The 26,462-nt window shown below is 42.6% G+C and overlaps 1 protein-coding gene across 2 annotated transcripts; it reads right to left on the bottom strand.

Annotated features, from left to right (window-relative positions):
* Positions 1–279: 279 nt before the first annotated feature.
* On the bottom strand, positions 280–20,132 carry GINS4 (GINS complex subunit 4). Of its 2 annotated transcripts, none has more exons than XM_060182027.1 (8): positions 19,943–20,132; positions 18,972–19,083; positions 13,582–13,668; positions 10,957–11,070; positions 7,320–7,417; positions 7,075–7,163; positions 1,650–1,728; positions 280–1,552 (listed from the first exon to the last, which is right to left on the bottom strand). In XM_060182027.1, the coding sequence occupies exons 2-8, from the start codon at positions 19,065–19,067 to the stop codon at positions 1,456–1,458; spliced, it is 660 nt and encodes a 219-aa protein (XP_060038010.1). In that variant the 5' UTR covers positions 19,068–19,083; positions 19,943–20,132; the 3' UTR covers positions 280–1,455. The 2 variants fall into 2 exon arrangements, with proteins under 2 accessions (XP_060038010.1, XP_060038005.1); XM_060182022.1 differs by having other exon boundaries at positions 1,650–1,740; positions 19,943–20,131.
* Between the last annotated feature and the right edge of the window lie 6,330 nt (positions 20,133–26,462).

Below are 26,462 nucleotides of genomic sequence, written 5' to 3' on the forward strand. Positions count from 1 at the left end.
GCTTTTTATCATCCTTCAAGAAAAGAGGATTCACTCACTGAATCTCCTCCCTTTAGGTATCACTGTCCATCCACTGTCTATCTTCCTTCAGAAAGTCAAGAACTTAAAAGGAAAAGGTGGTCTGGGAAATGGACCAGTGGGTATAGTGCATGCCTTACCATGCCCAGGTCCTTAGGTTCAATCCCCAGAACCATGTGGGAGCCGCACAGACAGCACCAGGGAAAGCTCCGGGAATGGAGGGGCAGTGGTTTTTTTTTTTAATCTTTTTTTTTAAATTAATTAATTAATTAATTTTCCCTTTTGTTGCCCTTGTTGTTTATCGTTGTTGTTGTTGTTATTGCTGTCATTGTTGTTGGATAGGACAGAGAGAAATGGAGAGAGGAAGGAAAGACAGAGAGGGGCAGAGAAAGACACCTGCAGACCTGCTTCACCACCTCTGAAGGGACTCCCCTGCAGGTAGGGAGCCAAGGGCTCGAACCGGGATCCTTATGCCGATCTTTGTGCTTTGCGCCACCTGCACTTAACCCACTGAGCTCCGCCCGACTCCCGGAGCAGTGGTTTGATGTGTCTTCCTCTCTGTCTCTCTCACTCTTCTCTCAGGATACAAAATGAAGCGAGTGTGCTGGTGAGATTGCTGGGTGGTTTCATGTACCTGTGAGGCTTTAGGTTCATTGCCAGAGCCACAGCCAAACTTAAATAAAAAGGAAAAGCTGCTACTGATGCCACAGTATAAAACAGCGAATGTTGCTCAGACTAACAGAATCTTGACCAACGATGAACAGATGGTCTGGAGGCTGGCTTGGCAAATCTGTCTGTGATTCAGGGAAGGCTGCAGCTTACCAGGAGGGAAGAAAAAACAAAAACAAAAACCAAAAATAAACAACTAAGAACTGGTCTGAGGCTACTTCTGTGATGAAACTGGAGCTTAATGGTGCTTTATTGGCTTAGCTGTGTTCCTCAAACATGACAGAAACTGATTTTAAATTCAGCACTGGGAGTTCCAAAAGCTTAGTTCACACAATCTGGTGATGTGTCAGAGAAGCCCATAGCTGTTCGTTTAACCTATTTAGTTTTTCTGCCAAGATTTAATGAAGCCCCCTGACACCATCCTGCCAGGACAGCCTGCAGTTCTCTCATCTTACAGAGACAGTGATGTCTGCTTAGGTGCTATCCCTGCCTCATTTTCCTGAGCCAAAATGATGACACAAAGGGAAAAGGTGCCCTAAGTGCAAGTCTCTGTGTCTTGCTGTTTGCAGAATAAACAGAGCAATGGCCCCCTCTGCTGCTGCTGATGGAAATGGTCTAAAGTTTGTGGATTACATGAAATATCTGGTCCTGCTTTGAGTTCTGGATCGATGTCCAAAGGATCAACAGCACTGCTCAGAAAAGTCCGTTGTCCTTTGATACAAAGTGACAGGAGGGCTTCCATGTCTTAATTCTCGCTTACTTTTGGTTTTAAATTAGCTGGACTGCCCCCGAAGCAACGAGAGGGGCAATGGTTTTATACCGGATCAAGTGCTGAGAGCCTTCTTCCAAGTCAATCACATAATCTCTGCAAAAGAAGGAAAAACACATCATCTGCAGGGCTCAGCTGGTGCTCTACTGGGAAAAATACTTCTCAGCAACCAATAGACCCACCTGCCACTCACCTTTGGTCATCTATTTCTGGTTCCACCAGTATGTTTTCTTGTCGTTCTCTCACTCTCAGAAACACGTAAGAATCTAGATCTGGTTTGGGAACTGACAGTAACACAATCAGAAAAGGCTCTGCTAATGAGACTCATTTGAGTTAGTTCTATTGACCACTGAGGGCTTCTACGTGTGAAAGCATTTGGTGGAGAGGGATTAATCTGAGGAAGTTGAGAAGGGGGTTGATTTGAAGTTCCTTCTAGACAGAAGTCAGTATTGAAGAAAGGGTTGACTAACAGAGCAAAAACCAGCTTGGGAAATAATGGCAAGAGTCAAGGTTTGGAAAGGACAGTATATAAACTTGGTTAGAAAATACTCTGGGAGAGTTGGGCAGTAGCGCAACGGATTAAGCGCATGTGGCGCAAAGTGAAAGGGCTGGAGTAAGGATCCCGGTTCAAGCCCCCGGCTCCCCACCTGCTGGGGAGTCGCTTCACAGGCGGTGGAGCAGGTCTGCAGGTGTCTGTCTTTCTCTTCCCATCTCTGTCTTCCCTTCCTCTCTGTCCTATCCAACAATGACAAGAACAACAACAACAACAACAAAACAAGGGCAACAAAAGGGAATAAATAAATATTAAAAAAAAAATACTTTGGGACTGGGGAAGATAGCCAAGCAGTAATTCATGCTGAAGGTCCTGGATTTAGTTCCTGGCATCTCCTATGCGAGAGCTGAACAGTGTTCTGGTCTCTCTCAAGAAAATGTTAAAAAGAGAGAGAAGATAAATATGTAAATTTGGTGGGATTGAGAAAGATTGAGTCATATGGTGGCAGCTTTAATGTTAGAATAAAGATGTAAGTTTTAACTTCTAAGTGGCTCCTAACTGGCTACTTCAGCTTAAGAAGCTACTCCCAGTTTTCCTTTGGGCCACCAGCCAACGTTTATGTAAATGCCTCAAGAACTTGAGAGTTCTCACTTCCTGGGGTTCCATTTGTACCCAGAGGACTCCAGCACCTACAAGGGCAAAGCAACCTTCTGGATAACTCAGTTCTAAGAGCCCAGCCCAGGTTTCACAATGCTCTTGATTGAAGCTCAGTATGTGGAGAGGGGTTGGGGGTCAGGACAACAGATCCCAAAGTGCTAATAGAGATCCTCTGGGCTGCTCCAGGGTTCCCCATCTTATTAGGGTCAGGTGGTCCCAATGCGCAACTACTGATTCCAGGAAAGCCAGCTTAGGGCTTTTATATGTATCTTTCTTTCCTTTTTTTTTCATTTTTTATTGCCACCAGGGTTATCACTGGAGCTCCAGGCACAAAGAATCCAGTGCTTTTGGTGCCCATTTTTTCCTCTTTCCTTTCTGTTTGATAGGACAGAAAGAAACTGAGAGGGAGGGGAGGCAGAGAGGGAGAGAAATACTTGCAGTGCTGCTTCACCACTCCTGAAGCTTCCCCTCTCAAGATGGGAACTAGGGGCTCAAAGCTGGGTCCGTAACATGGTAACATGTGAACTTAACCAGATGTACCACAGCCCGGGCCCTGGGTTTTAATATATCTTCCTCGGCCATCTGGGTCTACAATCCTCCAGGAGACTCATACATGTGGGTGACTAAGTGAAACTGAACATGCCAGGACAGGCTTGGTCCCCCATACAGTTTCTAATTCCAGGTGTCTGGTCTAATCCTTGTAAGGGATGCAATAAAAGTAACACGTGAGCATTTCAGAAGGAATCCACCAGCATAAAGCAGATACTCCAGGACAAGGACTTAGAGCCAGTTCTAGGGATTCAGATGAATGCCCATCAGTAGTTTCTTGGATGTGGAAACACTGGGCACTGCTTAGGATATACCACCTGCCCTACTGATGATGCCCTTCTAAGAGGGCAGACACAAGTAGTTGAACTGGATATGGGCAACTACTAGAGGAAAAAAAAAAAAACACCAAAAGCAGTGGATTCTTTGTGTCTGGAGCCCCAGTGTTTTTGTCCTTGGCGGCAAAAACAAAAAGCCAAGGCAGGTTCATCAAAATGAGTAATTCGGAACTCTAATCTGGTTTGTGACTTGACTTGTTACTAGTGTTCTATACTGGGTCCCTCAATCTAACCCCCAGTACTCAGAATGGGGGTGCACATGAAGGTTGGATTTTTAAAGAGGTCATTAAATTGAAATGAAGCCATGAGAGGGGGGATCCTAATCCAATCTGACTTTTAGCCTTTTAAGAAGTGGAAGAGACCCCAGGGGTGGCATTCCCAGAGGGGCAGCCATGGGAAGAGGCAGCAAAGAGTGGCCCTGTGAAAGCTGAGGTCAGAGACCTGAGGGGAGATCATTGCTCTTAGCATCTTGACCATGGACTTCTGGCCCCCAGGTCTGTGAAAAAAATAGGTGTCAGCTGTTTTATTCACTGAGTCTGTGGTGTTTTGTCACGGCAGCCTCAGCTGTCTAAGGCACCTGAAGAATCACATCTCCACTCATCCTGTCCTAGCTCTCCCATTCACCACAGGGGGGACAGTGAAGCCTCTAGATCAGGCTGGGTAACCGGTGAAATGCCAAGCCTGCCTTGTACTCAAGCTTGTGGTGTTGACACACTGCTTTTAGCTTCTGAGTAAGGTGGGTCCCAGTCCCCTAGAGAACTGCTTAATTTGGCCTAGTAATTTTCACTCAGACCCAGCAATTTGGGAAAGACAAAGGAATGTGGACCTTAACCAATAAACCAGGAGTTAGTTGATTCAAGGTTAAGAAGAACCTGTCATAGCTCCTTTCAATTCAGCATAATTCTGAGGGGTCTGTGTGAGGAGGGTCAGGCCTAAGGTCCAGCATCTTCTTTCTCTTTCCAGCTTCTGAGGCCTGCTCTCCCTTTTTCAGGGGATCTCTTCAAAAAAGAGATCTGAGGGGCAGGCGGTAGCACAGCAGGTTAAGCGCACATGGCGCAAAGCACAAGCACCGGCATAAGGATCCTGGTTTGAGCCCCGAGCTCCCCACCTGCAGGAGGGTTGCTTCACAGGCAGTGAATCAGGTCTGCAGGTGTCTGTCTTTCTCTCCTCCTCTAGGTCTTCCCCATCTCTTTCAATTTCTCTCTGTCCTATCCAACAATTTCTCTCTGTCCTATCCAACAATTTCTCTCTGTCCTATCTAACAACAACGATAGCAATAACAGCAATGATTAAAAAAAAAAAAAAAAAAACAAGGGAAAAAATAGCCTCCAGGAGCAGTGGATTCATAGTGCAGGCACCAAGCCCCAGCAATAACACTGGAGGCAAAAAAAAAAAAAAAAATCCAGAGGCCCTGGAAATAGAACAGCAGTTAGAGCACCAGGCTTGCAGGTGTGAGGTATCTACTTTGATCACCAGCACCACATATGCCAGAGTGATGCTCTGGTTCTATTTCTCTCTCCCTCTTAAATTTAAGTAAATAAATAAACAGCAGTCTGGGAGATGGCACAGTGGATAAACACTGGATATGCCTGAGCGATGTTCTGGTTCTCTCCCTCCTTTCTCACTAATTAACAAATATACAAATTTCTTTAAAAGATACTTATTTAAAAAATTAAAATAACTCCAAAAGATTAGGAGTCTATGGCTAACAGGAAAATCATTACAGATTTCTGTCCTCTCCTATGTGAATCCCTGTAGGGAGTCAGATCGTGCCACATCTCTGGAGTCTAAGGAGGCAACTGAGAACAGGGACAAGGTTAAAGTGACACTTGTTTCTCCAGCCCAGCAAGCACATGGAGCTACTTGACAGCTAACAACTGAATGTGTTTACCTTTATAGTGGCAGTCAGAACTACAACCTGACCTGAAGATCACAAAAGCTCAAGTATTCAACCTTGTGCCTGCTTTGAATGATTATCTTGGTTAGTTTTGAGCCTAGAACTTTCCTCATCTCTATTATGCATATCTACTAAATATTTTTCCATGTTTGAGTAAAAATCTTTTTTGTAATATTTATTTATTCCCTTTTGTTGCCCTTGCTGTTTTATGTTGTAGTTGTTTTTTTATAAATTTCTTTATTAATTAATGTTTTACATTTGACAGTCAATACAATAGTATGTTCATGCATAACATTTCCCAGTTTTCCATATAACAGTACAACCCCCACTAGGTCCTCTGTCATCCTTTTTGGACCTGTATTCTCCCCCCAACCCCCACACCAGAGTCTTTTACTTTGGTGCAATATGCCAATTCCAGTTCAGGTTCTACTTGTGTTTTCTCTTCTGATCTTGTTTTTCAACTTCTGCCTAAGAGTGAGATCATCCATATTTTGTTGTTGTTACTGATGCCATTGTTGTTGGATAGGACAGAGAGAAATGGAGGAGGAGTGGAAGACAGAGAGGGGGAGAGAAAGACAGACACCTGCAGACCTGCTTCACTGCCTGTGAAACGACTCCCGTGCAGGTGGGGAGCTGGGGGCTCAAACGGGATCCTTACTCCGATCCTTGCGCTTTGCGCCACATGTGCTTAATCTGCTGCGCCTGACTTTTTTTTTTTTTTAATTGCCACATAGGTTATTGCTGGCACTATGAACTCACTGCTCCTGATGGTCATTTTTTCCTTTCTGATTTTTAATACACAGGACAGAGAAAGGATAGGAAGAGAGAGGGGATGGGGCAAGGTGGCGGCACACCTGGTTAAGCGCACACATTAAAGTGTGCAAGGACATAGCTTCAAGACCCTGGTCCCAGCCTGCAAGGGGAAATTTCACAAGTGGTAAAGCAGGGCTGCAGGTGTCTCTCTGTCTCTCTCCCTGTCCCCCCACCCCTCTCAAATTCTCCATCTGTATCCAATAGTAAATAAAAATTTAATAAAGAGAAGGAAAGATAAGACACATGTAGACTTGCTTCACCGTTTGTGAAGCAGACCCCTGCAGGTGGGGAGCAGGTCTGGAGTGGACTCTTGTAATGTGTTTGTGTGTGTGTTTTAAAGGAGTGTTTTTATTATTTTTTATTATTTATCTTCCCTTTTGTTGCCCTTTTTTATTGTTGTTGTAGTTGATGTCGTTGTTGTTGGATAGGACAGACAGAAATGGAGAGAGGAGGGGAAGACAGAGAGGGGGAGAGAAAGACAGACACTTGCAGACTTGCTTCACTGCCTGTGAAGCGAACCCCCTGCAGGTGGGGATCCGGGGGCTTGAACCGGGATCCTTATGCTGGTCCTTGCGCCTTATGCCACATGCGCTTAACCCACTGCGCTACTGCCGGACCCCCACATGTATACTTTTTAATGCCTAAAGTTCTGATGTCACAGATTCAATCCTCAGTACCATCATAAGCCAAAACTGAGCTCTGGTCTTAAAAAAATGTGTGTGTGTCCCCATGCGCGTGCGCGAGCTTAATCAGATGTGCCTCCACCCCCACCCACCCCATAAAGAGTGAAGATCTTATTCTCAAGCACCCGAAGATTCTTGATGTAAACGATGGCTCCTCCTTAGGATTTCTGAAAAGAGAATGGTTTGCTTACCTGACCTCAACAGGTCCACTTTCTGTAAGTTAGGAGGCATATGCTTTAAGGCCACATTCTTTAGGTAAGTCTCTGTGTTAGCCATATACCTGAAACACACATTGAAAATGCTGTAACATCACAATAAGCAGGAAACAACAGGGCCATCAGGCAGACTGCAAAGGCTCTGAGGTTGGCTTCATGGACACAGTCATCAAAATGCATGCTCACAAGTCAGGCCAGTCTCACATGTACTGCCTACTCACTCTTTGACAAAGGCAAACTCTTCTGGAGAAAGACTAGATGGTTCCCCCTCTGGGCGTGTTTTCTCCTTTTCAAGGATATGAGGGAAAAACTTCTCTATCTGTGAAGATAAATGGACATTACTATGAAAGCATCACAGCTCAGACTCATTCTAATAGTAAGACCTCCCCTCTGAACTTCGAGAAGTTAGGTTTAAAAGAATTGAGAGAAGAGATAAGAGTTCTGAAAGAATGGGAGAGAGTTTTAAAAGGATGAGTTTTTTTAAATACATAAAAAACCCTGAAAACATAATAGTAAATATTTTAGAAGGGAACTGATCTTTAACATTTTTATATTCTTTTCTTTTTTTTTTTTTGATACTTTATTTATTGGATAGAGACAGAAAGAAATAAAGAGGGGAGGGGGAAATAGAAAGGGAGAGAGAAAGGGGGGCTGGGTGGTGGAGCACACATGCCCAGACCCTACCTGCAGGGGGAAAGATTCTCAAGTGAAAGAGGGCTGCAGGTGTGTCTCCTCTATCTCCCCACTCCAGTCTTGATTTCTGTCTCTACCTAAATAAACAAACTATTTAAAAAAAAGAAAAGGAGAGAGAAAGAGAAACACCTGCAGACCTGCTTTTCTGCTTGTGAATCTTTCTCCCTGAAGGTGGGGAGTGGGGGCTTGAACCTGGGCTATTATAACATAGGTGCTTTGCCAAACATGCCGACACACAGACCCTATAATTGTTATTCTGTGAAATGAAATATACATACTAACACACACACACACACACACACACACACACACACACACACACACACACACACACACACGAGGCATACAAAACATACAGAGGCCTGAGAGGTGGTGTAGCAGAGCAGGGAAGAACTTTTAAGCATGAAGTCCTGAGTTTCATCCCTGGTACCTCATGTTCCAGAGTGATGCCAAGTTTATTCATAAATAAGTAAATACATAAATCTTAATAAAACAGAATGCATAAACAGAAGGAATAGTGATAATTATATGAATATAACAAGGAGGCTGGGGAGATAGCATAATGGTTATACACAAGACTTTCATGCTCAAGGCACCAAAGGTCCCAGGTTCAATCCCTTGCACTACCATAAGCCAAAGTTGAGCAGTGCTCTACTAAGATAAGAATGACAGCTGGTGACAAAAATCAGGATCTAGAAAGCAGGGAAATAACCCAAGTTAATAAGAAGATTAAGAACTAGGTCAAAAACCAAGCAAAACAACTACAAGACAGTAAGAGATGATAAAAATGTAAAAACTTCAAAAGAGGTTAAAGTTAATGGTGAATAAAGGAGGTTAGTATGGTTAAATATATTAATATGATTCTGGGTGACACTACTACCAGCATAATACCCAGAAGAAGGGAAGTGATCACCGTTTTCCACAAAAGTGACAGAAACTCCAGCTGGAATATTGTATTCAGTTGCAGGTGTTATACTTTTTTTCCTTTTTTAAAAATTTTCCCTTTTGTTGCCATTGTTGTTTTTTATTGTTGTTAATGATGTCTGTCCTTTTTCTTTTAAAAAATTTTTTATATTTATTTATTCCCTTTTGTTGCCCTTTTTTATTGTTGTTCTTATTAATGTTGTCGTTGTTAGATAGGACAGAGAAATGGAGAGAGGACAGGAAGACAGAGAGGGGAGAGAAAGAAAGACACCTGCAGACCTGCTTCACCGCCTGTGAAACGACTTCCCTGCAGGTGGGGAGCCAGGGATCGAACCGGGATCCTTATGCCGGTCATTGTGCTTGGCGCCATGTGCGCTTAATTAGCTGTGCTACTGCCCGACTCCCAGGTGATAATAATTTAAGAAGCTGACTGACAAACGAAAACCTTGCTAAGAGATTGGGAGAGTATGGATTTACTTGTAGTTGACATGTTTAACTGCAAGAATGCAGATGAGAGAATATAATGAAATATTTGATGATACTAACCAAGGGGACAGATAAAAAACAAAACAAATGAGAAGGAACCTCAAAGAAGCTCAAACTCCCCAGGGTTAAATAATGTTTAGAAATTTCATTTTTTTGAAAGTAGACAGTCACAGAGCTTTTGTTAAGAATCATGGTATTAGAGCTGGGTGGTAGGGACCTTGGTCGAATGCATACATTATAGTGCACAATGGCCTAGTTTTTTTTAATTATCTTTATTTATTTATTGGATAGAGACAGAAATCAAGAGGGAAGGGGGAGATAGAGAGGGTAGGAGACAGAGAGACACCTGCATCACTGCTTCACCATTTGTGAAGCATTCCCCCTGCAGGTGGGGACTGGGGGCTCGAACCTGGGTCCTTGCACATTGTAATGTATGCTCAACCAACAATGGTCCAGTTTTAAGCCCCCAGTTTCCATCTGCAGGAGGGAAACTTCATGAGCAGTGAAACAGTGCTGCAGGTGACTCTCTCCCTCTACCTTCCCTTTCCCTCTCAATTTCTCTCAGCCTCTATCCAAAATAAATAAAATTATATATATATATATATAGTTTTTTTTCTTTTTTCTTCTTCCAGGGTTATCACTGGGGCTCAGTGCCTGTACTATGTATAAATCCACTGCTCCTGGAGGACAGTTTTTCTATTTTGTTGCAGTTGTTGTAATTGTTTTTATTGTTGTTGGATATGACAGAGAGAAACGGAGAGAGGGGAAGACAGAAAGGGGGAGAGAAAGATAGACACGTGCAGACCTGCTTCACCGCCTGTGAAGCGACCCCCCCCTGCAGGTGGGGAGCCCGGGGCTCCAACCGGGATCCTTACGCCGGTCCTTGTACTTCGAACCATGTGCACTTAACCTGCTGCGCTACAGCCTGGCCCCCTATTTCTTTATTTTTAATGACAGAGAGACACAGAAAGATACACTCTGAAAGCTACCAGAGCACTGCTCAGCTCTGGCTTATGGTGGTGCTGGGGATTGAACTTGGAACTTTGAAATTAAAAAAGTATTTTTAAAAAATTAAGTTATCATGGTCAACTTCACATTGACTAGGTACTATCTGCAAAATAATACAAATTAGTTTTCTAGTCAGTATTCCCTATTCAACCAAGGAAAAATTCAACCCTCAGTACTGCCACAGGATAAACTCCAGGGGGCACTGTTCACATAGCAGATAAACAGACTAAGACTTGGTGCATTCCTAGAAGTGTGGAACACATGTTCAATCTGTGCCTCACTTCCTCTGTAGCTACCCTGATATTGGGCTTCAGCAGCATCTACAGGAGCCAGCCCAACTCTGTCCCAAGGCATTCAGTCTATATGAAGACTGCACTGTCTTAAGCCTACAGCTTATATCCATGACTGTTGGTATTCTTCATAGTGGTTTGGTCCCCTTCCCCCCCATCTCTAGTTGATTGTGGTTCAGTCCTGCTAGTTTGGTGGGCCACTTGTCCCCGCCCCAGGAAGGAACCCTGACAGAGTTCCAGAGTGACAGAGTTCTAGAGTTCTTGGCGCCGTCGCCAGGGGAAGGAGGCAGGAGAGTTCTGTTTGGTGATTAGTTTGGGTTAGTTTATGAATCGTTGTTCCTGAATAAAGAAATACAGCTTCCCTGCCTAGCCGTGTGTCTCTGGTCGTCACTGTTACCCGCCCGTGAAGCTAGCCCGGCCAGCTGGAGCCTCCGAAAATAAACAACACATGACAAACCTTCATCAGTCGACACCTCAGGTAGCTGCTCAGTACGTAACGGATCCTCTCCATCTCCATTCGGTGGATACTGACCTTCAGATCCCCCTTCTTGGCTCTCCTGAGGTTATCTTCCTATTAGAAGAGAAGTGAATTTGATTAAGATAAAACAGCAAGAACAGCGAAACAATGTTCAAAGACTTAGAAGATCTTTTCAAGCTGAGTCAGTATACAACCCACAAGGACAATCATCAATGACAAGATCCCAAAGACTGTATTTAAGTGAAAGGCGAACAAAAGTATTCATCATACAAGAGTTCTTTCTTTAAATTCCTTTTTTCCCCACTTTTTTTTTTATTGGCTAGAGAAAGAGACATTGAAAGGGAAAATGGAAGAGAGAGAGAGAAGGAGAGTGAGCTGCATCATTATTTTACCACTTGTGAAGTTTTTCCACTGCAGGTGGGAACTGGAGGCTTGAACCTGGGTCCTTGAGCACTGTAACATGTGCATTCAACCAGGAGTTCCATCAACCAGTCCCTCTTTTTTTTTTTAATTGCTTAAGTTTTATTTGAAATTATAATGTGAATCATTAGCACTTAAACAAATTATTCTTTCTTAAGTACCTCTTTTTTCTTTTAAAGAGAGACACTGAGGGGCCAGGTGGTGGCACACCTGGTTAACCACACACATTACTGTGCGCAAGGACCCGGGTCAAGGCCCTGGTCCCCACCTGCAGGGGGAAAGCTTCACAAGCACTGAAGCAGGGCTGCAGGTATCTATCTGTCTCCCTCTCCATCTCCCCCTTCCCTCTCAATTTTTCTCTATCAATTTTTCTCTTTTTAAATTATCAGAGATAATTTAAAAATTATCTCTGATAATTTTTTAAAAAATTAAGAGACACCTGCAGCATTACTTCACCACTCATCTTCCTCCCTGTAGGTGGGGACTAAGGCTTGAACCCAGGTCCTTGAGCACTAAAATGTGTACATTAAATCAAGTACACCATTGCCCAATTTTTGTGTAGCCATTATGCTATCTCCTCCACCCTTCCCCTGTTGTTTTTTTTCTCTCTCTCTCTTTCTTTCTCTCTTCCTTTCTTTTCTTTTTTTTACTTGGGCACTTGCTCAGCTCTAGTTTGTGGTGGTGGGGAGACTGAATCTGGAAGCTTCATGCTTCAGAGTCTCTTTGCATAACCATTATGCAAAGGTGACGCACCTGGTTGAGCGCACATCCAAATAACATGACTTTAGTTTCTTTATATACTCCAAGCAATTGACTTCCTTTAATAAAGTGACAACTGAAATAGAAGGGCCCAGAAGAACTCCCTCCCAATTATAAAGGAATTAACACAGCAAACACAAGATACTGTAAAGAGTCTAAAAGATAATATAAAATACCACTTATGCGGTCAGGAGCAATATGTCAGTTGGTAGCTCTGGTCTTGTCTGCCTGAGGACTCTGGAGCCTCAGGCATGAGAGTCTTTATGTATAACTGTTACGCTATCTCCCTCACCCATTCTCTCACTCTCTGTTCCAAGTGAAACTCTCACTTTCTATACTAAATAAAGAAATAAAATAAAATAGGGAACAACAAAACAAACAGTTGAGAAACTGGAAGACCAACATTTTAAAGCTACTCTGATTCTCATGCCTGAGGCTCTGAGACCCAGGTTCAATCCCAAATCCCTACCCCTCCACCATTAGCCAGAGTTGAGCAGTGCTCTGGTATAAATAAATAAATAAATAAATAAATAAATAAAGCCAGTTACTCTGAGGCTGACAGTAACTGTTGCCCAGTTTATCTAGTCCAAAGGCCACAAAAAAAAATGTCTGTGGGGGCCAGGTAGGTAAGGTACATGGGTAAGGGCGGGCAGTCAGGGGTGGTGGTGGGATTAGAGAAAAAGGACTGGAAGGGAACAGTTGCTACTCTGCTCTGGTCATCTGTTTGCAAGCAAAATGTAGATTTGGTGATAAGATTTTAGACATTTTTTTTTTCTTTGAACCACGGTTATGGCTGGGGCTCGGTACCTGCACTATGAATCCAGGGCTCCTGGCGGTGAATTTTTTGTTTTATTGGATAGGACAGAGAAAAATGGGGGGGGGGAACAGGGAGAGAGACTGGGATCCTTATGCTTCATACTATGTGCGCTTAACCTGGTATACCACTGCCCGACCCCTATATTTTAGACTTTTTAAAGAAAAGACTGATTTACACAACATAGTGGTTATGCAAAAAAACTTTCATGTCTGCCTGTAACATCAAAGGTCCCAGGTTCAATTCCTAGAACCACCATAAACCAGAGCTGAGCAGCACTCTGTCTTAAAAAGAAAAAAAAAAAAAAAAAGAGAGAGAGAGAGATAAAGATGTGGGGGGGGGGGTAGGGGGTGGTGAGATGGGGATGGTGGGGGAGCATGTAAGTATACTACTCTGCCCATACGCAGAACTGGTGATGGAACCTGGGGCCTCAGGTTTGCAAAACATGCACTCTATTGGCTGAATGATTTCCGGGAAGTTCAATCTGATAGGAACGAGAGAGAGAGAGAGAGAGAGAGAGAGAGAGATTGAGAGAGATGCTGGGCTAAGCTGAGCAAACACATCATTTTAAGGTATTCTTCCTTGGCAGCCCTGAGACAAGTAGCTCTTACCATGTGATCAAGCTGTTCCATGACACATTCCACAATTTCAGACCTGCTTTCCAGTAGCTCAGGGGCAAACTTTTCATTCAGCCAGGCCTGAAAAACAAAGAGAGAGAGAAAGAGAGTGAGAGAGAGGTGGAGAGAGAACCACTCACGGTGAGTACAACAACCCTGTGTCATAATATACTACATGATACATACATAATGAAAATCACAGTTATCTCTGGAAAAAACATTACTGCCTACTAATTAGGCTATTGGAAATGTTTTGAAGACAAGTTATATTTAATAAGAAAATAGCACATGACATTTCTAATTTTTTTTTTTTAATTGTACCAGATCACTGCTCAGCTCTGGCTTATGGTGGTCTGGGGGATTTAACCTGGGACTTGGAAGCCTCAGGCACGAGAGTCTCTTTTCATAAGCATTATGCTATCTCCCCTGACAAAAACATTTATTTATTTATTATTGGATAGAGAGAAATTGTTATGAGTAGAAATAGGTATAATTATCTTTATCTTAATGATGAGAAAACACAGAATAAGTCTATTATTAATAAGAGTATAAAGGATCACACCTGTTAAATTGTTTTTGAAACAAGAAACCCCAAACTACCGAGACAGGCTCAAATGCTTAAGTACATCTCAAAACCGAGGCCTAGAGAGCTCAGATGAAATATCCACAAATGTCTGAGGATAATTAAACCTTGTGTGTATCTTTTAGTTACAGGGAATTTAGCTCTAACACCTCTCAGAATTACTTGCCAATCTGAATGAATTTATTTCCTTTGACAGCCTCTGAAATCTGTTTCCTCAATTAATTGTCATCAAGACACATTATTAAATAATAGTATATTACTACTACAATATTACTGTCATAAAATTTTTTTTCAAATGCTCAAACTTCTGTATCATTGTTGCAGATATTTTCAGAGGACTTAGCAAACTTTTCATTAAAAAATTTTTTTTTAAATATTTATTTTCCCTTTTGTTGCTCTTGTTTTTTTTTACTGTTGTTGTAGTTATTATTGTTGTTATTGATGTTGTCGTTGTTGAATAGGACAGAGAGAAATGGCGAGAGGAGGGGGAGATAGAGAGGGGGAGAGATAGACACCTGCAGACCTGCTTCACCACTTGTGAAGTGACCCCCCTGCAGCTGGGGAGCTGGGGGCTTGAACCAGGATCCTTACTTAGGTCCTTGCGTTTCGCGCCATGTGTGCTTAACCCATTACACTACTGCCTGACTCCCACAAGCTTTTCTTTTCTTTTCTTTTCTTTTTTTTTTTTTTACCAGAGCACTGCTCAGCTCTGGCTTATGGTGGTATGGGGGATTGAACCTGGGACTTGAGAGCCTCAGGCATGAAAGTCTCTTTGCATAACCATTATGCTATACTCCCACCCTTCTTTTTTTCCCTTTAATTAGAGTATTTATCAGTTTTGGCTTATGGGGGAGGCTACTTGTGGCCTCCCCCAGGGCTCTGTTCTGGCTCCTATGTTATTTAATATTTCCATCAATGACCTCCCAGAAACTTCTTCAAGGAAGTTCATCTACGCCGATGACATCTGCTGTGCAACTCAGGCATCCAAGTTCGACCTCCTCGAGGAAACACTCACGAAAGACATGTCTCTGATATCTGATTACTGTAAAAAATGGCGACTAATCCCTAGCACTGCAAAAACGGTATCATCTGTTTTCCATCTACACCATGCCTCGGCCTCACGTGAGCTTAATGTGCAGCTTGGCGATACGAGAATCCGGCATGAAGCCCAGCCAGTCTATCTTGGCGTTACTCTCGATCGCACTCTGTCATTTCACGAATATCTCATAAAAACTGCAGCAAAGGTGGGCGCGAGGAATAACATCATTGCAAGACTGGCCAGCTCCTCATGGGGCGTGAGCGCTTCCATACTATGATCATCATCTCTGGCATTATGCTATTCCACTGCAGAATACTGTGCCCCAGTATGGTTCCGTAGCCCCCATGTCCACTTGGTCGATTCCAAATTATATTCCTCCATGAGGATAATTTCTGGAACCATCCGTTCCACCCCGGTTCCATGGCTGCCAGTTCTTAGCAACATCGCCCCGCCAGATATTCATCGGGATGCGGCATCATCTAAGTTCATTTCCCACGTCTATGCTCGACCGGACCTGCCAATATACGCGCATATCTTCGCCCACCCTGTCCAACGCTTGACGTCTCGTCACCCAATCTGGTCCCCTATGCCTACACTGAACTTCTCTGTTCCAGTTTCTTGGAAACAGAGTTGGCAGTCAGCTGAGGTAAAGAACAAACACCTCATCACAGACCCCCTGCAAGCGTCAACCCGGCTTTGACCTAGCACGTTATGACTGGGCCCTCCTCAATCGCTATCGAACAGGCCATGGCCGGTGCGCCGCTGTGTTCCATCGCTGGGGAGCCAGAGACGACCCGAACTGCCCCTGCAGCTCCAGACAGACTATGACCCACATAGTCAACGACTGCCACCTCTCCAGATTCAAAGGAGGTCTTGAAACTTTACATCAGGCTCAACCTGACGCTGTTGACTGGCTACGGAAGAAGGGCAAACGCTAGAAGAAGAAGGCTTATGGTGTTGCGGGGGATTTGGAGCCTCAGGCATGAGAATCTCTTTGCAGGAGTCAGGCGGTAGCGCAGCAGGTTAAGCACAGGTGGTGCAAAACGCAAGGACTGGCTAAGGATCCCAGTTCGAGCCCTGGGCTCCCCACCTACAGGGGAGTTGCCTCACAGGCGGTGAAGCAGGTCTGCAGGTGTCTATCTTTCTCTCCCCCTCTCAGTTTTCCCCTCCTCTCTCCACTTCTCTCTGTCCTATCCAACAACAATAACTACAACAATAAAACAAGGGCAACAAAAGGAAATAAATATTTTTTTTAAAGTAAAAAAAAGATTGTCTTTGCATAACCATTATGCTATCTACCTTAGCAAGCTTTTCTTACCTACATTTATTCCATATTAAATAGGAAAATAATGTTTATGAAATATATTAACATGATGACTATAAACACCTGTGCACATACAACTTCATCCAAGAACAGAATCATTATTAAAAAAAACAAAAATCCCCATACCCTCAACCTTTCCCAGACGTAATCATTAACCCAAATTTGGTGTTTACTTTCCTGGACACTTTCACAACATTTGTATCTCTACATAGTGCTTGCCAACCTTTTCATGACCAAAAAGCCCAAAAAACATACATAGTCCTTGAAAGACACACTGGGGTTACACTGCGGGAAGGATTTCTCATTCACATATGGAATTATAATAGTAAAATTTTAAGTTAGAAGAAAATGAGGTCATTGGGATGGGCCTTAAGCCAACAGGACTGATGTCTTAATAAGAGGGGGAAAGTGGAACATAAGCAAGTAGAGGCAAGGATCCTATGAAGGCAGCGGGAGAAGAGTGGAGAAGAGTGTCATCTACAAGCCCAGGAGACAGAGTCAAAGAAACCAACCATATTGGGGGGCCGAGGAGTGATGCAACCAGTAAAGTATACAAGATGCCATACTTGAGGACCTAGGTTTGAGCCCCTAGTCCCCACCTGTAGGGGGGGGGGTATCTTCATGAGCAGTGGAACAGGCTACAAGCTTCTTTCTCTCCTTCTCTTATGGTCTATCTCTGTCATAATAAAAATATTTTCTTTAACTTTATTTGATAGGACAGAGAGAGATTGAGAGGGAAAGGGGATAAAGTGGAAGAGACGTACTGCAACACTGCTTCACCACTTGTGAAGCTTTCCCTCTGTAGGTGGGGACCAGGGGCTTGAACCTGGGTCCTTGTGCACTGTAACATGTTCGCTCAACCAGGTATGCCACCACCCGGCCCCCCTCAAAAAAATTTTTAAGTAAAAAAAAAAAAAAAAAAAAAAAAAATATATATATATATATATATATATATATATATATATATATAACAAAAAAGAAATAGGAGAAACCAACCATTTTGGCTGTTTTCCCCAGAATAGAAAAAAATAAACAGTTTCACTGCTTCAAGCTAACTTTTCAGACACACAGAGAGATCACAATACTTCAGTCCGGGTTCAATCTCCTTCCCCCAGTGTTGGGAGTGGACACGGGCTTGAACTAGGGTTGAACATGACAAAGCAGGCACCTTTCCTGATGAGTTATCTGAGCAGGTAAATTCTACTTTAAAGTTAAGGCAGTCCTCAAAACAGTTTATCTTTTGTAAAGCCACAGAGTAGATTAGTTCCATCTAGAGATTTAAATACAGATAGCTGGAATGCCTAACCACTAGAGCTTCCTGAGATCATAACTGTCAAGTACTGACTCTTATTACTGGTACACAGGAAATGCTCAATATGCCATAACAATTATGACTAAGAGGAAAACTGCTCCATAAGTGATTCTGAATAAGCAGTGGAAATATAGAGAACATTCAACAGAAGAAAACCAAAACAGCCCCCTTGGATAGTGTGTTTGCTTTGTCACAAATGCTAGCCAGGTGTGAATCCGACCCCCCTCCTAGTTCTCCTCCTCACCCCACACACATACACTGGAAGAAGATTTGGTGCTGTGGTGTCTTCCCCCCACCCCTTTCTCTATATATTGATATATATCTCAAAAAGTGAGTTTGGAACAGTGAAGCTCTGGTAATGACAAAAGAAAGAGGGCCTGAGAGATGGCATAATAGTTATGCAAACAGCTTTCATGCCTCAGGTTCTGAGGCCCCACGTTCAATCCCTGGTACCACCATTAAACTAGAGCTGAGCAGTGCTCTGATAAAATTGTATGACTATAATAAATTAAGAGAAATATATTAAGAGAAATATAGTAAGTTAAGAGAGAGAGAGAGAGAGATCCATGGGAGTAAGGCAATTCTTTCCTAAAGAAGGAATATCAGCATTAAAAAAATTTTTTTTTTTTAAAGATAGAAACAAGAGGCTGAGTGAAAGCAACCACATCACAAAAGATTTCCTTCAAAGCAGTGGAAGCCAGGCTTGAACTTGGGTCATGCAGATGGCAAAGCAACACACTAAGAGCTATTTCACTGTGTGTGATATTTCATCATCACATTCTTAAAAACATCATTCAAGAATTCTACTGGGAAGCAACAGATGCTTCAAGAGACTAAGGTGTAGAATACACTTGTCTCCACCCACGCACTTTTGTAATACCAAATACCAGTTCTATGGACTGTTCTAAAGCTGCTCCTACCCTCCTCCCCACCACCTGAATGTTTTATGTTTGGCATTACAAAGTTTCTAGCAGGTGCTGTATCCCCTATTCCCTATTGTTGTACAGATACTAAGATACAATCTCCCTTCTCCTGAAATCACCTTTGAAATTTGGTCCTTTCCTCTCTGATTTCTAACATTAAAAAGGCTATGACTGAAACAAGTGGATTCTCTTTGGATGTTTACCTGCTCCAGTCTTTCAATGAGCTCTGCTGGTGTTAGAACGACTTCTTCACTACCTGCATCCGAATTGTGTCCTGACAGATCCAGTTCCTCAGTCATCTCTGAAACCAAGAACCTAAAGAGAATAAAAGAACCAATACTGAGAGCAATGCAGCTTTCCATTTATGTCCAAGAAGAAGCAACTAGGTATCTGGAAAAGGGGCAGCTTTACTGGAGTGGCAGAGGTTCACTGGCAGAAACTAGAGAATTAAAAGACTTCAACTTTTCAAATTTTACCTCTTCTTTCAGGTATCAGTTTTTCAAAGAGACCATACTCTTCCAAGTGTCATAAATTCATCCCATATACATCTCGAGTTGGGCACCAATCACACCATACAACAAATATTTGTCTTCCAGGTTGAGGTCAGTTTTCTTACAGCAAATGTGTTCTCCTAAGCCCACATATGAGCCACACATACACTCAGTTCCTGGCTCTAGTTATGTACGTACTAGGGACATAATGACCTCTGAGAAATTCTTGTGCTAAGCAGAGTATTTTATTCATCACAGGAACTTAAAATTGTTAGAAGGGGCCAGACACCCAGTTGAGCACAGATGTTATCATGCACAAGCACTTGGGTCCAAGCCCCCAGTTCCCACCTGAAGGAAGGTTAGAAAACAGTGAAGCAGGTGTCTATATCTCTCTCTTTCTCTCCTCTTCCCCTCTTAATGTCTAACTCTATCAAATAAATGAAATCGTTAAAATATTGATAGAACTATACAATGTTGGCTTTCCTAGAGACACCAGACCTGTCAGTGATGACCAAAGGCTTAAGCAGGTGGCTACAATGGTGGGGACAATAAAGTCTCTGAAGCCTCGACACGGAAAATCTATTCTTTGAGCCCAGTCTCCATTCCAGGTGCCACCAAAACAGAGAAGTCGCCTCCCCGAAAGCGTGCACCCCCCCCATCAGAGGCCCCGCGGTGATGCTCACCCCAGTAGCTGGGAGGCAGAGGCACTCGAGGTAGCCGGCTGCCGGGACAGGAAGCTCCAAGGGACTCGGCCTTGTCTCTCCCAGGAGCACCTGGCGGACGAATGGACAAGCTAAACTTTCCAAGCACTCTCTTGACCCGCCACTTCTCAGCTCCCGCGCTCTTCAAGGAAACTTCGCGTCGAGACATGACGTCACCACGCAGGAAGGCGCTAGCCAATCACAGTCCTAAGACCCACGGGGACAGGCAGCGTGGAGCTTCGTCCTCTCTGTGACGTCTGGAATGGTGATTGGCCAGAGGTTGGGCTTGGTTAGCCCCGCCCACCTCAGCTGCTCAGAGCGCTGAGCGCTGGCGGGTGACAGCTCTCAGAAGAGGTGGTGGGAGGTGCCTCGCCACCGCAGCTGGGAGGGTTGACAATCTGGTGCTGTCCTCTGAATTAGCTGTGATCTATAATGATGCCAGCACAGAAGTGGTTAAGAGGGCGGGGTTAGAGAGCATAATGGTTATGCAAAGAGACTCTCATGCTTGAGTTCCAGGTTCAATCCCTCACAGCAACATAAACTAGAGCTCTGGTCAAAAAACAAGCAAAAAAAAAAAAAAAAAAAAAACAAGCAAAAAAACCCTAGAAACATACTGGAGGCCAGGTGGTGGCGCTTCTGGTTGAACACACATGTTATAATGAGCAAGGTCTCTGGGTTCAAGAGAGCTTTGCAAGCGGTGAAGTGCGACAGATAGACGTCTCTCTTCCCTTCTATCCCTCCCCTATTTAAAGATATTAAAAAAGAGACAAATGGGAAGTCAAGTCACTTCTATCTGTCGTGCCATGGTTTCCACCCACTGTGTCTGTGGATCTTCAGCTATTGTTATCAGCCCTTAAAAAAAAAAATACAAAGAGCATTGTCTGGGAACCCTAGGAAAAAAAAATGCAGATTCTCAGGCTCCGCAGACTTACAGATTCAGAAACTCGGGGGGCGGGTATTTCAGTTAGACTCCCCAGGTGATTCCTGTGAGGTTGGAGAACCACGGCTTTCAGCAAAGCTTGCAACTCAGCTGCTGGATCCCTACGTTATTTTGACACCTACTATGCATGCTTTTTAAAATGTAGGAGAAAAGCAGATTTATTTTCTTTCATGCCATGTCAGTTTCTCCTATCTAAATTGTCGAGACCATTATCTCTACTCCCCCCCCCCCCGTTTTTTTTCCCTGTAGAAAACATCACTTCTGGTTTCCCAAAAATGTCTTTTCCCCACCAATCTCAGGACTCTTTGTGATGCTTTCTGTACCATATTAATTGTTTAGGGACAAAAAAAACAACAACAACAAAGATTGACTAGTTGATAGCTTGGTGGTACTTGACTGATTATTATCATGTTGTAAACATAGTCACAGTAGAATATAATGAATGAGAAAGTGAGCATATGTATAAAGGGTGGAGGAAGCCAGGGCAATCAAATCAAAGAGGGAATTTAAAAGGAAGGCACACAGACATTTAAATTTTCTCCTGCAGTGATTTCTGTTGATGACAAATGATTTTTCAAAACTGCATTTGAACTCTATGTTTCAGTGGTTAGTTTTTAGTTGTGGCAAACTGCTTTCCTTACTGTTAAATGTAAAACATTAATTCCCTAATAAAGAAATTAGAAAAAAAACTGCTTTCTTTTTCTTTCTCTCTCCTTCCTTCCTTCTTTCCTTCTTTTCTTTCTCTTTCTCTCTCTCTTTCTTTCTTTCTTTCTTTCTCCCCTGCCCTCCTTCTTTCCTTACCATTTTCATTTCTTCCTATTTTTTATGAGAGGTGAGCAGAGAGATACTGCTCACTTCTTGCATAATATGGTGTTGGGGATTGAAGCTCAGTCATGTAAGTTAGTGCTCTAATAGCCTAAGCTATCTCCCAGACCTACTTTTTTTTTTTTTTTTTTTTTGGTACATGTTGATATTCCTCAGTTGAAAGGTGGTGGGTGGTCTGGGAGGTGGCGCAGTGACTAAAGTGTTGGACTCTCAAGCGTGAAGTCCTGAGTTCGATCCCTGGCAGCACATATACCAGAGTGATATCTGGTTCTCTATCTCTCCTCCTATCTTTCTCATGAATATATAATAAAATCTCTAAAAAGAAAGAAAGAAAGAAAGAAAGGGAGGAAGAAAAAGGTGGTGAGGAAACTGTGTTCTCTTCTCTTAAACCTGAAAAGGTCTCTGTTCTGGGACCAAGAGAATGACACTGAAGTGATGCTTCATGACACTGGAATGGCCATAAACAACTTTTTTTTTCATTTTTTTTCTCTATGTACCACTCTTTCTTAATCCATGTCTCCGTGGACCCATGAGTTGATAGTTAAGAAATATGGCTGAAATGCCCATGTGGGAAGGTCATGCAGGGATAGAAAGCATTGAGCTAAGAGCCCCATCTATTCTTTCAAGATGTCTGAGATGATTCTAGCTCTCAACAATCAATCAATCCCAGCTAATAGAGAGTGAGAGGAGATGAGATGGCCCTGAAAAACTCTGTCCAGATTACAGATTTGTGCACAAAAGAAGTACTATTGTTGGTTTAAACTCCAAAGCTGTCACTGTGGCTTAGTGCCCATATAGCTCCTTATAGCCATTCTTTACCTCCTTCCCCTTCTCTTTCTTTCTTTTTTTTTTTTGCCTCCAGGGTTATTATTGGGGCTTGGTGCCTGCACCACGAATCCACTACTCCTAGAAACCTTTCCTTTTTTTCCCCCTTTTGTTGCCATTGTTGTTTTATCATTGTTGTTATTATTGTTGTTATTGATGTCATTGCCACTTGTGAAGCGACCCCCCTGCAGGTGGGGAGCTGGAGGCTCAAACTGGGATCCTTATGCTGGTCTTTGTGCTTTGTGCCATGTGCACTTAACCAGCTGCGCTATCGTCCGACCCCCCGCCTTCTCCTTCTTCATTAATAGAGGGTGAGACAGTGAAGTAGAGAGGGAGAGAGAAATACCTGCCACACTGCTCCGCTGCTTGTGAAGCTTCCCCCCTGCAGGTGAGGACCACGTACTTGCACATAGTAGTGTTTGTGCTTGATACTGGATAAGCCACCACCCAAACCTGTTTGTTTGTTTGTTTGTTTTGTAGGTATATAGCCTTAGGAAAAAGTCTTACCTTTACTGTAGTCATAGAAAAAGGTTAAAAGGTATCCTTGCTCAGGAGGCTACCCTGGCACAGAACTTCGGTAATGGATGTTGTGATTACACATATATGAGTGTAACACTATACTCCTCAAAATGTTTACTTTAGTAAACTATTATTAAATCATTAATTTAATTTAGTCTACAAAAGAGTATGTCCAGTGTGCAAAGTGCAAGGACTGGCTTAAGGATCCCGGTTCGAGCCCCTGGGTCTCCACCTGCAGGGGAATCACTTCACAGGCAGCGAAGCAGGTCTGCAGGTGTCTATCTTTCTCTCCCCCATTCTGTCTTCCCTCCTCTCTCCATTTCTCTTGTCCTACCCAACAATGATGGCAACAAGAATAACAACAACAAGGGCAACAAAAAGGAAATAAATAATTTTTTTAAATGAGTATGTCCAGTGTCAAAACACTATTCATCATTTTCCATTTTAAGGCCTTTCTTTGTGTTGATGGATCATATAAGTGACTCCATTTTCAAGAACTTCACAAAAGAGTGGAATGAATTGTTCCATTTTAGATGAAAGTTTATTGAAAACTTTGTGTAAGTACTACTTGCAGATTCATTCAAATCTCAAGATTCATCTGTATAAATGTAATGATTTCCTTGAGCTGATAAGATGCAAAATATTTTTTAATAAATATTTTTAAGGAGCTGGGTGGTGGCTCACCTTATTAAATGCACATAGTACTAAGTGGAAGGAACCATGCAAGGATATAGGTTTCAACCCCAGGCTTGTCACCTGCAGGGAGGATGCTTGACAATTGAGGAAGCAGGTCTGCAGGTGTGTATCTTTCTTTCTCCCTTTCTATCTTCCTCTCCTCTCTCAATTTCTCTCTGTCCTAACTAATAAAATGATGCGCAAAAAATGGCCACTAGAGATCACATAGGCTCCTAAGCTGAATATGGGCCCCAGGTCACATCAAATCGATGGGGATTACATTCAACAATATCTATACACCTTTCCTATATTTGGGAGCTACTCTCTTATCAGATCTAGCTTTGTGGTCCTTTTTCTAGCCATGACATTATCTCTCCAGACAATAAATAGGATCCACCTGCATATCATATTTCAGGCTCAAGGGAGAAGAAAAAAAAAACACTAGTATAGTCATAGGCCCTTTGGAATATAACTAAAATATGCCTACTAGCTATCTACAGAACAGAGACCCCCCCCCCCCCAACTCTTCATCAGCACTACTCCAGCCTTTAGGTTCATGATTAGCTAAAAACTTGTTTGGCTTTGTATGCTAACTCTCTTCTCAGCCACCAGGTTCCAGATGCTAGCATGATGCCAACCAGACTTCCCTGGATAGACTACCCCATACCACCAATGTGTCCTGCAGTTCCACTTCCCCAAAACCCCGCCCCACTAGAGAAAGAGAGGCAGGCTGGGAGTATGGATTGACCTGTCAATGCCCATGTTCAGCAGGGAAACAATTACAGAAGCCGGACCTTCCACCTTCTGCATCCCACAATGACCTTTGGTCCATGCTTCCAGAGGGATAAAGAATAGGAAAGCTATCAAGGGAGGGGATGGGATATGGAGTTCTGGTGGTGGGAATTGTGTGGAGTTGTACCCCTCTTATCCTATGGTTCTGTCGGTGTTTCCTTCTTATAAATAAATAATAATAGTAATAAAAAGGAAAAGGAAAAAAATGGCCACCAGGAGCAGTGGATTTGTAGTGCAGGCATTGAGCACTAGCGATAATAAATAAATAAATAAATAAATAAATAAATAAATATTTTATTTCATTTTATCAGAGCACCATTCAGCTCTAGTTGGAGATGGAACCTGGGGCATTGCAGTTTCAGGAGCTAAAGTCTTTTTGTATAGCCATTATGCTATCTCTCTCCAGCCTAGCAAATTTAATGGTTAGTGTCACAGAAATAAAATTGTATTGTAAATGTAACCAGTTTATTTCAACTTCTACATCAGGTATTTATAAAGTAGATGTATAGCTCTTGAGATGTCAGTACTTTAAGTAATAAGAGCTAAGAATCCTGGATTAATATGAACATACAATTAAAACAAACTAGCAACTTGAAAAATATCTGGCATATAGGTTTCTTCACTTAAGCACTTCTTCAGATTCCTCAGTGGTCAAAGTGAACATCTTTATTGAGTTCAACCTTCACCTTCTATCAGAAGACTATAAAAGAATGGGATAGTTATATTCCAAATCACATAGCATTATCTGATGTTATGTAATGATTCCATCTTCAGAATATCCCAACGTGATAGGAACTATCAGTTCAGTTATGGAAATATATTAAGCAGAAAATATTCAAGTCTGGTCATAAAGTTAATTGTTGGTATTTTTTGGGAATCAGAGCCAGAAGAAGCCTTGGGTTATTTGTTCTATCATAGTTGGTCTTGCTGTTAGCAGCTGTCAAATTCTATGATTTGGATGTGCCTGCAAGAGCTCTGTGAAGGCTGAAATTACTTTGGAATTTTCCCTGCTTTAGGAGAAGTGAGATCTCAGTGTTCCCAATCATCTGTGATTCATCTTAAATGTGCTTACTTTTAAGTGAGAAATTTACCTTACTTTTGAACTTTATCCTTGGCTAAATGCTGCTTCTAGGATGGAAATTTACTTCATTTATTTCATACTTGAGAGCAGGACAAAGTCATTTATTTGTCCATACATTTTCACTTTTTTTTGGGGGGGGGCTCTGGGTGTGGGTGGGCAGAGCTATAGTTAGAACTAGCAGACCTCAGAGGCTAGCGCCTTTTGACAGTAAGACCAGCAAGAAAAATAGGCTTCAAGGATTGCCTAGAGGGGGTGGTGGGGATTGTGTCAAAATTATATTCTCACATTACTGGTATGCATTATATTTACGATATGACAATTTGTGTCAATAACTACAGGTTACTTTTGGTAATGATTTTTAAAATTATCTTTATTTATTTATTGGATAGAGTCAGAAATCAATAGGGAAGGGGAGACAGAGAAGGGGAGAGACAGAGAGACACCTACAACACTGCTTCATCACTCGCAAAGCTTTCCCCCTGCAGGTGGGGTCTGGGGGCTTGAACTTAGGTACTCTGCATTTAACATGTGTGCTCAACCAGGTGCACCATAATAATTTTCAAAGTATGGCTAATAATGAGACATATAGCAGCACAAATTCAATGGAAGCTCTTCTTTCTTCTCTAGAGGTTGCCACTATCCTCAATTCATTGTTTGTTGACTCAGGTATGTTAATGTATGGTATTGTTACACAGGACTCAGACCCCAAATTTCAGAGTATTTCTGGGACTTTTGAATGATTCTTGGATAAAGCATATGGGAGCATGTACATCATAAGCTCTCTCTTTCTCTTTAAATATTTTATTTATAGGAGGCGGAGAGAGAGAGAGAGAGAGAGAGAGGGA

The sequence above is a fragment of the Erinaceus europaeus genome, chromosome 2 (genome assembly GCF_950295315.1).
Source record: "Erinaceus europaeus chromosome 2, mEriEur2.1, whole genome shotgun sequence".
Lineage (NCBI taxonomy): Eukaryota > Metazoa > Chordata > Mammalia > Eulipotyphla > Erinaceidae > Erinaceus > Erinaceus europaeus.

What these genes read in the sequence shown, in the direction of transcription:
- GINS4 (XM_060182022.1), bottom strand. Translation starts at nt 19,067, where the DNA reads ATGACTGAGGAACTGGATCTGTCAGGACACAATTCGGATGCAGGTAGT. An exon ending in TGAGGTGTCGACTGATGAAG is followed by an intron (nt 7,418 to 10,956) that starts GTTTGTCATGTG and finishes TTATCTTCACAG; the next exon opens with ATAGAGAAGTTTTTCCCTCA. An exon ending in AGTGGACCTGTTGAGGTCAG is followed by an intron (nt 1,741 to 7,074) that starts GTAAGCAAACCA and finishes TGTTACTGTCAG; the next exon opens with TTCCCAAACCAGATCTAGAT.